At 38.0% G+C, this 11665-nt stretch overlaps 2 protein-coding genes across 2 annotated transcripts in view; one reads left to right on the forward strand and one right to left on the reverse strand.

Moving 5' to 3' along the window:
* LOC148187658 (uncharacterized) overlaps positions 1 to 4711 on the reverse strand; it is a 24659-nt gene extending 19948 nt beyond the window's left edge. Inside the window, exon 1 of the mRNA XM_088086812.1 lies at positions 4574 to 4711. Coding sequence (XP_087942938.1) covers positions 4574 to 4594 — 21 coding nt within the window. The 5' untranslated portion in view covers positions 4595 to 4711. The remainder of the gene's footprint in view (positions 1 to 4573) is intronic.
* LOC121954567 (uncharacterized) lies at positions 4668 to 11117 on the forward strand. Its single transcript, XM_042502150.2, has 6 exons — positions 4668 to 4996; positions 5992 to 6120; positions 6440 to 6504; positions 6628 to 6737; positions 7051 to 8450; positions 9827 to 11117. Exons 1-6 carry the CDS (start codon positions 4867 to 4869, stop codon positions 9937 to 9939), a joined length of 1947 nt encoding a protein of 648 aa, XP_042358084.2. The 5' UTR covers positions 4668 to 4866; the 3' UTR covers positions 9940 to 11117.
* The last annotated feature ends 548 nt before the right edge of the window (positions 11118 to 11665 follow it).

Genomic DNA, 11665 nt, shown 5'->3' on the forward strand with positions numbered 1-11665 from the left:
AAACAGTAAAATACACAATAACCAAATGATTAAATGTCAAATCCTAAATGGCTCCTCCTGACCTCCCTGACCTCTGACCTTTCTGGAAAAATATGTCTGTGATTCACAAAGTAAGAGCCTAAAAAACAGCACCACCTACACGTGACTTCAAAACAAAACCGACCTCCTGTCAAAAATTTCGGAAATAAGAGGGTACAGTTTCTATTTTTTAAAGCGAATATTTCCCTCTTCATCAAAGCAGTCATACAGTTTGCTCAGTGGAAACTCTGAAAACCGTACTGTGTGTGTGTGCGTGCATGTGTGTGCATGCATGACATAGCTAAATATATAACAGCAACATTACTCATGTGCCTCCTTTCCTCAGCTTTCACAGATAAGAGGACGATGATGGTGGAAACATGGACTGGTTTCAACAACACGAGGACTTATCTGGAGTCATCGACTCACGTCACTAACCTGTTACCACTGAGGCAATTATTCATTTGACAGAGACGGGCGCATGCAAAAAAAGCCAAATTTTTGAACGTGCACTCAGCGAAATGCCAAGTATAGTTTTAAGGAATGATATTACTAATGTTTAGCGAAGTCCAAAACAGATTCCATTACTCTTCTGATTCTGACTGAAGACCAAAATAGGCAATGAACAGTTAAAAAAAAGTTTTGACAGGAGCAAAAATAATAGTTTCTTAGACAATGATGTATCTATTTGCAACAAATCTCAATTTAAGTCCTTCAATATTTAACTACTCGAAACACAGATGTGCTAAACAAAATAAAAGTAATCCCTCTGTAGTACAAAACAAACAAAGGTGGAAAGTGTGGGAAAAAAACGTATAAATCTAATGTTTTTCAACAGGCTTGAAAAGTCGCCATAACACACACCAGCAGCCAAAATCAAGACAAATCCAGACTGAGTTAAAAACAATCTAAGACAAGTCTGAAAGGTCAGAAAAACAGACTGTTCAGACTACTCAGAGCCGAATGTCACGTTTGAAAAATGTGTTTTAATTAGAGGTGTAAATTTAAATGAGATTTTGACACTGGCGTTCCCTCCCTAAGCACAGTAAAACAAAAACATAAGTCTCCTCGGCTAAAAAAAATCCTCACTGACATACAAATCCTAAGTGCATCGTATTTGACCTTTGCACTTAAGCCGTTATCACATTAGATTGGTTATAAAAGTATTCTGCCATGATGCAGCGGTCAGGGCGCTCACATCTGACTGTAACAACTGAGAGCGTATCTTTTGATGCAGGTTTAAAGTTCCTCTTCACTCAAAAATGTGTTGTTTGACCTTCACTGTGCAGAATGATGTATGTGCAGAGTTCTGAACTGAAGACGTGTGTGTACAAGAATGATTTGGAATCAAGTTTAAAAGCCAATTATGGTCAAATATTCAACTTAAACGTGTGTGATGTGGAAACTTCAAAGCCTCCACCGCATGTAGGCATTCGGTGAAGGAGGAGATGTCTTGTGTCAAGACGCAAAACTTTTGAAATGAAAAATAGTTGCATATTCATGGTTTCAGCATTTTTCCAATGAGGGGAGGAGGAGGTGATGGAACTTTTTAAAATTTTTGGAAAGTACAGACACAAATTATTAAGGTTGGGAACCACCAGAGATCAAACGATACGATATTATCCCAATACTTTCGTCATGATGCAGTAATACTGTGATTTTAAAAGTTTTGTGATCTGCTGAGTATTGCAATGACATTTGTTACAATATATTGCAATTTATTATATTTCTTTTTCACGTAAAATTATGTCCTGTCCTTATCTGTTTTATCGAACAAAAAAAAAGTTGTTTTAACTTTAATAATTTTTCGTGCAGGAAAATGGATTGTGGACTGAAAAAGCAATTGATTACAGGGATGCACGATAACATCGGCAAGTTATAGGTATCAGCATATTTAAAATGGCTTTAAAATTAAATTTGGAATTAGCCAACATGCTGATTTCTGCCAATATAAGAACGGATTTTTATTTTTATTGAGATGTACATGTAAACATGTAAAAAACATCAACCCTGAGGTGAAGCAATTTTCTTATTTTGCACAATAAATTCATATTACTTGTATTGAAAAGCATTGTATTTTATGTCCATCCGCTGATGAGCCACTTCGATAAGAAAACACATAATATGATGTTAATTCCACTACAGAAGAGACTTGATGATCATTAAAATTAGGAGGGAAAAAGTGGATATATCAATATTGGTATTGGCCAAATGAGATGTTATATATCGGCGTATCTGCAAAAAATCCAATATCAGCATCCCTAATTGATTTTTTTTGTTTTTAGTAAGCTACCAAATGTTTAATTTGTATTTACAATATTAATAAGATATATAACAAAAAATCAACACTTTGTTTCCGTGTATTCATACAATACTACCACACAAAATACTGCAAGACTATGCTTTATCGATTTATGTCCCCAGCTCTGCAAACCATTATTCAAAGTATTTTTATGTCTTTGCTCATGTCTCTTAGGGGGTCTTTGCATGGAAAAGGCTGATTATTTTGGATTGAAGAATGCCAAACCTAATATTATGTACTGGTATTCCGGTATTTGACAGACTGAGAACAAAATGGGAAACTATGTTGAATTAAAACAGATGCAAATTAAATTCTTATGCCTGCAACTTTGAGGCAGATGAGGCCATTTTTATCCCACATTTTCCATTCAGACTCTGGTTATTTGGCCTTGGTTTATTGGCAACATTCAAATATGTTTACAACAATACAACACGTCAGATTTTGGGTATAGACTGATATCTGATTGGTGTTGAAAAGACAAAACTGAGTGTTGACAAAGACACAGCGAAGGCCGATCCTCACAGTCTGATATTCATAAAGGGGAAACCAGTTGCAGACGCAGCTGCAGCTTTATTTAGTACCATGGTAACCTCAACAGACCTTTGTGGCATTTTTGCCAAACAGCATGTAATATGAATTGTGCCTCCAAATTTGTTTGATTCACATAATAAACAATTGTGAAAAGTGTGACTGATTTATTTGACAATGCAAACAACAACCTTCACAACAAGACCTCCACAAACAAACAAGCTTCAGGCCCAATGAAGCCTGCCACAATTACCGGCTCAACATATGGGCGCAGACCCACTCCATAGTACCCAGCCGTCTGCCATAATATTTACTGTACTGCTCGCAACCAGCCAAGAGTAATACAAGCTCAGATTTAATGCCTGTATTTCATAAAGTTCCCAGATAAAACACAGAGTTTGGGAGCATAAATGTGGATTTGCTGCCCCCGGTTTGTTGTAAAAAACTTTGAGAAGAGGAAGCTGTAGTGATAATTGTTTTTTTCTTTTTTCTTTTTTTTCAGAGCGGTGGTAATGTTGCCAGAAACTGACAACTTAATAAGTCACATTTTATTTTTATGTTTACAGAAGACTCTGTAGTCTGAGGCACCGGTACACAACTTGATTCGAGGGACTGTCGCCCCTGACAATCTGAAGAGGTTTCAGGGGATCCCAGCATTATCATTTCTGTTTCTGTTCCAAGATAAACAGCCCTCTGACACAATGTGCGAGGATGCCTGCTTCATGTGTTCTCACTTTATCATCCGTCTAAATCCAAATTTAACCACTAATATCCAGCAGTGGACACATTATTCAGATCTTTTACTGGCCAACAACTGCCCTGCCCTCAGGAAATCTGAGATTGAGTACTATGCCATGCTGGCCAAGAAACAGTAAAAATACTCCATCACAAATAAAAGTTCTGTTACTTTTTTTCTTTCATTTTAACAGGCGCAATGAAATATTATGAAAGTTAAATACAATTTTTTTTTTTACATTTTTGTGCTGATCCGGGACTCTGACAGTCACACATAAAAGCTACAAAGGCAATTATAAAAATAAATAAATATGAATAAATAAATGAATGAATGAGACAGAAACATAAAATAAAATAAATAAATATGATAATAAATAATGGATAATATTTTAGTAAATTAAGTATAATTAGCCTATGTATTAATAACAGGGAATTTACTAAAAATAGAAGTGCTCACTATGGAAGCAAACCCCTCTGTCATTAAATATGGTTATTTATACTGATGAATTAATATGTAAGCAATATGTAAATGATGTAGCGATCATTTGACGCATTTTATGATTTAAAAAAATACTTATTTCACTATTTGTTAATTTACTGTGACAATGCATTATGTCTTATATGCTCATTTGAGTTTGTTTTTTAAATATAGTAACTTTCAAAGTAACTTTCAGGACTATATATAGCTGCAAAATAAAAGTAATGGAGTTAAAAACTAGGCCTGCAGTGTGTCCCAGTGAAATTCATTGAAGTTTGGCTATGATGAAGCATAAAGTGAAAACACTGGAGTGAAGCACACAAACCTCAGACTTGTTTCAGTGTTGTATCATATTTTAGGCCTGTGTTTCTGCTCGTGAACCAGCTTAATAGTCCACTTCATACCGTTTGGGAAACACTAACTTTTCCGCCAAATTGTTTTCACTTTTTAGCACCACTATAACTCACGAGCCGTTAAAATGAAATTGCGACACACATTATTTTCGCACATACCTTAACAACAGCTCTGTCCATGTTTTATCTGCCTCTGGCAAATGTTTGTCGAAGGAGCTTTGACCAAATCCGCCCGCCCGGCTTCCGTAGATTGATGACGTTGCAACCAATATGGCGGCATGCTCCAAACGAATGAGCTAAAAGCAAAAACACAACAAAAGTGTCGGTGAAAACATGAACAAACAGTGAATTTAAATTACCGACAGCGATATCTTTAGCTGCGAAGCATCCGCGAAGCTTTTAATACAAGATGTTCGGCGGAAGTTGCGCCGGTGTTGCAGTTTTAGTGAACGATGTCAGAGCCGAGGACGCATGCTGCTGCTGCAGAGTTCACTGAGCTGTGGAGGAGTGTCTCCAAACTTAATCACAACAAAACACACGATCAGACAAATGGACAGCAGATGCCTGGCTCATCAGCATCAGGTGAGGCTGCGGATCGATGTAAATAAACGATGATCTGCCGCTCAGTGCGATGAGTTTAACAACGGAACAAACTGATGCTCTGAAACAACTTTGTGCACACTTTGAGGAGTGGCGGTGGCTATCAGGCGATCAAACACTGATAGTCACGACATGCTATAACTTCTTACTTTGATGTCACAATACACCACACTAACATTTTTTAAGTAACCTCTGGCATTCATGGATTTTTGGATTGCTCCACATTACGTTATGAGCAAAAGCAAAATGAGAGTACATTTTTAGCATCAAAAGCTTCTTAGTTAGATTGTTCAGGGTGTCTGTAGGTCTTTAAAAAGTAAAATGTTTTAAATTTAATAAATTTGGGGGCTTAAAAGTAATGAAATAGTCTCAATCGCCACCAAACATTTGATCCAATTTTACTCTTTTCTTTTTAAATGAGTCAAGCTCCTCTGTGTGAAAGTTTACATTTCTGATGTTGCAAACCTGTAAATATACCACTAAAGCAAACATACTTTTACTTGATACTTGCACTTAACCTGTTAGCAAATTGTAAATTAACCTAACGCAGGCTGATAACCAAAGTTCTACAAAAAAAACTTGCAAGGGGAGCACATGTACTTCTGCCTTTATGTCAAAAAATCTTGAAAATGTCTATTGTATTTGGATTTCTATGGTGTTAAAAAGAAAGCACTGATTGCATAAACTTGCAAAGATGTTCTCGCCTTAGCGTGTTGTTAGGATGATGGTTTAGCATTGAAAGTATCCAATAATGTTAGAAATCCTATAGATGTTGATAGGATTGATATTTGTTGGCATTATATGTTTTTTGCAAGACTTTTGGCCAACTAATTTAATTTGACCCTCCAAAAGCTTTTAATGTGACTCGTGTTAAGCCCAAACATTACTAATAAGTGCTACTTCAAAAGCTACATTTCTGTCATTATAAAAAAGCCTCTGAAACAGCATTTGACGCTTGATATCTGTTTGACACACAGATTTGCAGAGTCCGAAGCGCAGAGGCTGCAGCAGGTACCCCGGCTTGAATAATGGGGATTCTCCGGGTGATGTTGAACCATCACAAGACATTTTCTGGGATCCCACATCGCCCACTTCAGCTAATACTGGTAAACGACACAGATACTCAACACAGGAATCACAAACGTGCAAACCTGCTGAACATGCTTCTCACTGTTTTTCTTAGTGACCATTTGATGCGGGGATGTAAAATATTTCATAAATGCAACTTAATCTTACATTACCATACATTTTATAACTGAATAAATGAAAACTCATAAATGATTTTCAAGGAGGAAATGAATAAACAAAATTCTAATGTGTGTTTAAATCAAAATTACTGATGATATTACAATTTGGGTCATGTTACCGAGTGTGATGTGCATTGTTTTAAGAACTGTTAGCAGTATAATTAGTGTCTGTTTTCAGGTTTGGGGCTCAGGAACCCTCAAGTTGTGGAAATATCAGATATCGTCAACCGCATTGCTCCAAAGGTCAGTTGTTTCTTGTTTTCTTGGTTGTGTCACTCAGTTCTGTGAGTTGTACAAAGGTTTCAGACTTCTTTAGTTCATATTTTGAAAGAAATTCCTAAACTTGTTTTCATGCGTCTTACACAGGATGTGAAGCGAAAGGGGACTGAGTCTCCTCTGCTGCAGTGGATCGGTGACAGTGCTGTCCCATGCACACCCGACATCCCAAAGCCAAGAGGCAGGAAGAAGTCCTCGAGGTGCATAATCACTTCATTTACAAAGATTTTTTTCTCTGATGCATCGTCATGCATTACCTGCTTGCAAAACAAAACTGCCATTCCAAATTTTTTGTTCCTTCGGCAGTCAGGTTCTGTCCTGTTTTTCTGTCTGTACAACAAGGAACTGAGCTGCTGGAAACCTGAATTTCCCTTTGGGATTATTAAAGTTACCATCTATCATCAATCATGATATTGGTCATTTTTACTTGTAGTACTTAAATATTTTAAATTCACAGTAGCTGTTTTCCTGTTTTTGGATTGTTGATTATTTTTCCCTGCTTCCTCTCTACAGGCAGAGCAGTGTTGACGACCTCCTGAAACTGGCCAGGCAGTTTGATGAGAACATGCAGCAGGACAGGGAGACTTCAGAGCAGCTCAGCACCGTCAACAAGAACCTGAATGAATGTGCAACTACTTCCAAAACAAAACTGACAGAGACATCGCCCCCCGGCAATGTGAAAAACCCAAAGTGCCCGTCCTCTGCGGATCAGGTGGAGGCAGAGCTGCACGCTCTGTTTGACTGCTCCACTCAGAAAGTCAGCGGCCGGCTGAGCCAGGGCTCCTCGACATCAGCCTGTTCACAGGAAATAAAACACCAACCTTTGACTTCGACTTTAGCCGAACCCCGACAATCAGAGCTCAAGTCAGCTGACCAGTCTGGCCCAGCTGCACATCCTGCTGAAGATAAAGGATCTTTTGGTTCTAGTGCGAAAAACTGTGATGACTTTGAAGACGACTGGGAGAACGATGACCTGCTTAATGAATCTTTTGTGCTGGCGATGACCCAGAATCCTGACCAGCAACATGACACCAACCCTAAAACCACCTTGCAGTCCAACACAAAGACAAACACTACTCAGATCACCTCCGTTTGCAAAACTGCTGCAAATACAACCTCTGCACATCAGCCCTCAAACTCCAAGCCAAGCTGCAGTGTGCTCCAGGAGCTGTGTCCCAAGCCAAAGACTACCAACCGAAGCACTTTCAAGTTACAGGCCAACCCTCACTTCCAGCCCAAGGTGGCTGCCAAGGAGGTTTCCAAGTCCACTTTCACCGCTCTACAACCTAAATCAGAGATGTCTGACCAAAAATCTGCAACCACAAAGACACTGTCTATTCCCATTCCTGACAAGATCGCTAATGATCACAGAGGGACTCGTGTAGCTGCAGACTCTGCTAAAGACATCTCAGACAGCTTATGGGATGATGGGGATGATGACGCGCTGCTCTACCAAGTATGTGACACCGTGGAGCGGATCTCCAACAGTCAGTCGAGCCCCGGCAACTGCCAAGAAAAACAAGATTTTGCTGCAGACAGACAGCGAAAGCCCCCTGCGCCTCTGCCAATCGACACGTTGCAGTCCACGAACATCAATGCTAAGAGCAAGTCGCCATGTGCTTTTGTTCGTTCTAACTCCTTGCCGGGGGCCAGCAGAAACACTGTGAACTACCAGGGATGGAACGTTCCCATAAAAGGTGCCAGCAACGAATCACGGATGTCTCAGAGCCTCCCAGGAAGCCATGTGAGTCTGGGCACATTTAACCAGAGCAGGGATTCCTCTGGAAGTTTCCAGGCGGGGAATGTGGACATGAAGCCACATACAGTGACAGCCAGAGCACCGCAGAACCCCAAGTCCCATCACACAGCCTTCAAGAGAAATGTATCGGACTCAGCAGCTATAAGCAACAAAGGTAAGCTGTCTTTAATTTGATGTTTAACCCTGAGCTCTTTTAACCCTTTGAGACCTGAGTAACCGGGCTTGATTTCCAGGAAATTAGTAAAAAGTGACAAGAAACTGACCTGAAAATTGGCACACAAAAAACGAAAAGGAAATGAGTTAATAAAATAATAAAAACAAGGAAATTACCTGAAAATTAGGTTTAAATTAAAAGAAAGGAAAAAGGTAAAATAAACAAATAAAAACAAGGAAATTAACTGAAAATTAGTAGAAATTAAATATCTACATTTTAAAAAGAAAAGAAAAAAGGTTAAAATACATGCAGAAAAACAAGGACACCCCAAAAAATAGAAATAAAGAAAAGAAGGTTACAAAATGCAAATAACTAAACAAAAACATATATATACTTGTAAGTGTAAATAGTTTTTAACACTGCCCTATTTTACTATAAATGCATTGTATTGCAATGCAATACATTTTTCAATAATTTCTTATTTTGATTTATTTTTATTTCATTTCATTTTACTTTTTACTTATTTTCAGATAATTTTCTTGACACCTTTGGTTAATTTCTTAAACCAATTTACTCAGGGTTCAAATGTTTGTGTGCGTTGTGAAAGGCGTCTGAAAAAGCACAAGAAAGCTGATCCAGGTTTCAGAGGGTAACATAATGTAAATGAAGCTTTAGTTTAAATGTTTGATAATGTTATCACAGAGGATTGCATGTTTAGGAATAAGTCGAAAGGAAAATGTATCAACACTTACTTTTCTTCAAAACGTTAGAGGGAAAGCATTTGATAAGCTATACTTATTAACATATGTAATAACAAAATTCATTTTCATTATGACAAAGTTAATTCCTTTTACTTGATGCATCTTTGCAGTCTGTCTGTCCCATCTACTGTCCTCAATACTTTGCAATAAGCCTCGATATTGAAGTGAAAACTCACAAGTAAAACAGATGTCACATGTTGTTCTTATAATCACTGACAGTTCAGTGCATGTGCACATGAATGATTCTCCCCCAAAGCAAGTAAACACAGCGCAATGGCTTTAATTTGGGACGCTGTCAAGAGTCCAAACCTCAGGAAGCTTCATTGCCAATGAATTGCAGACTGATTTTCTTCTGGACATGGAGGGGGATTTTGTACTTCCAAATGAGCTTCACCATGGGTACCCACTGCTCCTAGTTATGGTAGCAAAAGTTTTTTGTTAACAAATTAAAACTCGGTTATTTTAGGTCATAGCAACGACACACACGTTCCGATGTAGGGCTGCTTTTGTCTTTTTTCTTAGGGTTTTTGCAATTTTTTGAATTCTAAATGTTTTTTTAGCAAACCGTGTTCACTGTTTCCATTTATTAGTTTCACTTCTGTTCCTCCTTTCTAGTTTTCGTCACAAGCCAGATGACGTGGAAGTGCTCTGCAGCTGAGATCGAGAGGAAGAAACAGGAGGCCTTGGCCAGGAGGCGACTGCGAATGCAGAACACTCAGAAACCGTAGAGCAGCGTCGCTCTGACTGAAGGGATATTGTTGTACTGTAATAAGTCTTTACAAAACTCATTCCACACCAGCGTTTCAGCCAGCTCCTTATGAAGATGTTACCAATGACGATATCTAACATGATGTCATGTTGGTGTTAAAAGTTCAGTATTAGAGATTTACAGAAAGGACCTTGTGTCTGTTTAAAAAAGTAACTAACTGCTGTAAGAGCTGCTGGACATTTTCTCTGTAAATGTAGAAAGATGTTTACATGAAGCGATTTTTATGCACAGATTGATGCGAGTCTCAGATCTGGTGCTGGGATAACATTACAAGAGATTTTAATTTGCCTTTTTCACTTTTTTATCGTGACAAATAGTTTACATTCACTTGTTAAAAATAATCCTAATTGCTGAATAACACATTTAATGTTTTGCAGCATTGTCAGCTCTCTGCACATATTTTGGATAAGAAATGTTTTTCCTGAAGTTTGCTTTTGTTAAAAGTAGTGAATAGTCTCTTCTGATTTTTCCCTTTTAAGCTGCAATAGCAACAGCTGACAGACATTAAACAGAATATGCTGATATTATCCATCAGACATCAGTGTCTACAGTTCACACTGCATGTGTTCGATAAAACAGATAGCGTGTCCGCAACTTGTATTGATGGCACACTGAAAATATTTTGCAACTTTATAATTAAAAGAGAATTGCCTGAGGTAAATTAACACAGTGTTGTAACATAATCTAAAACCTTTGCGTGGGGCCAAATTGCAAATTTAATAGTTGGGAAAATAACATGTCTTTGTGACACAGAAGATTTAGTTTAGTTTCTTATTTGTATTTCTCTCTGTTTTGTGCACGTCACATTTTTTTATGATTTCAATTTTGCACAGAATTAAGTGTCATACTGTACAGACAGTGTTATAGTACTCTCCTCTTAAAGCATACTTTTGGACCAGTGAGACCACAATCAGATAAAAATGTTGGTGACCACTTTGTTTCTACCTTAGTGCCTTAGTATGTCACAACGGGTTTGACTCCAGCCTCCTTCACTGAACAACATGATGGATTTGGCTGTATACATTTTCCTAATTTATATGTAATGTTTATGCCTTTTACACTATTACTGTTTTTCTATGCTTCTGCTCTTTCCTGCCAAACCCACAACAAAGGAATAAACATTTGAGACTGAATAAATGTGTTTCGTTTTCATCATTTTCATTGGCTTGAAATTGCAACTTTTATGCTCATACAATGCAGGTCAATTGCAACGCAGTGCACACACATAGCATAAACACTCGGGTGAGTTTTGTCCATTGAAAAAAGTTTCTCAATGATGTTGACAAAAAGAAAGGCAGCATCACTGTGAGGAATTCTATGGATGGCAGGTAAGGAAAAAAAGAGCATGGAGCCGCAGATGCTGAGAAGATGCAGACAGTTTGATCTTTCTGTTGTTCTGATCTTTTGGCGCCTAAGAGTCAAGTTTAAAAAAAAACAATGGATGCAACATTTCTGAAAATGCAACTTTCACCTTGCAAATGCCCAGCCCAGCCACCAGAGGAAAATGTTTGCATCACATGTTTCTGCAAACCACACATATGTTACATTTGTAAGTTTCATACATGTCATATCAACTTTTCGAAAGTGCGTTAATATATGAGCAGATTTTGTCATTGGGATATGAACAACAGAAGATGTGTGACCTCGGTGAGAAACCTACCAAGCTGCAGACCACAGTTTGAGAG

This window comes from Plectropomus leopardus, chromosome 13 (assembly GCF_026936395.1).
Source record: "Plectropomus leopardus strain MGB_pleo_1.0 chromosome 13, ASM2693639v1, whole genome shotgun sequence".
Classification (NCBI taxonomy): Eukaryota; Metazoa; Chordata; class Actinopteri; order Perciformes; family Serranidae; genus Plectropomus; species Plectropomus leopardus.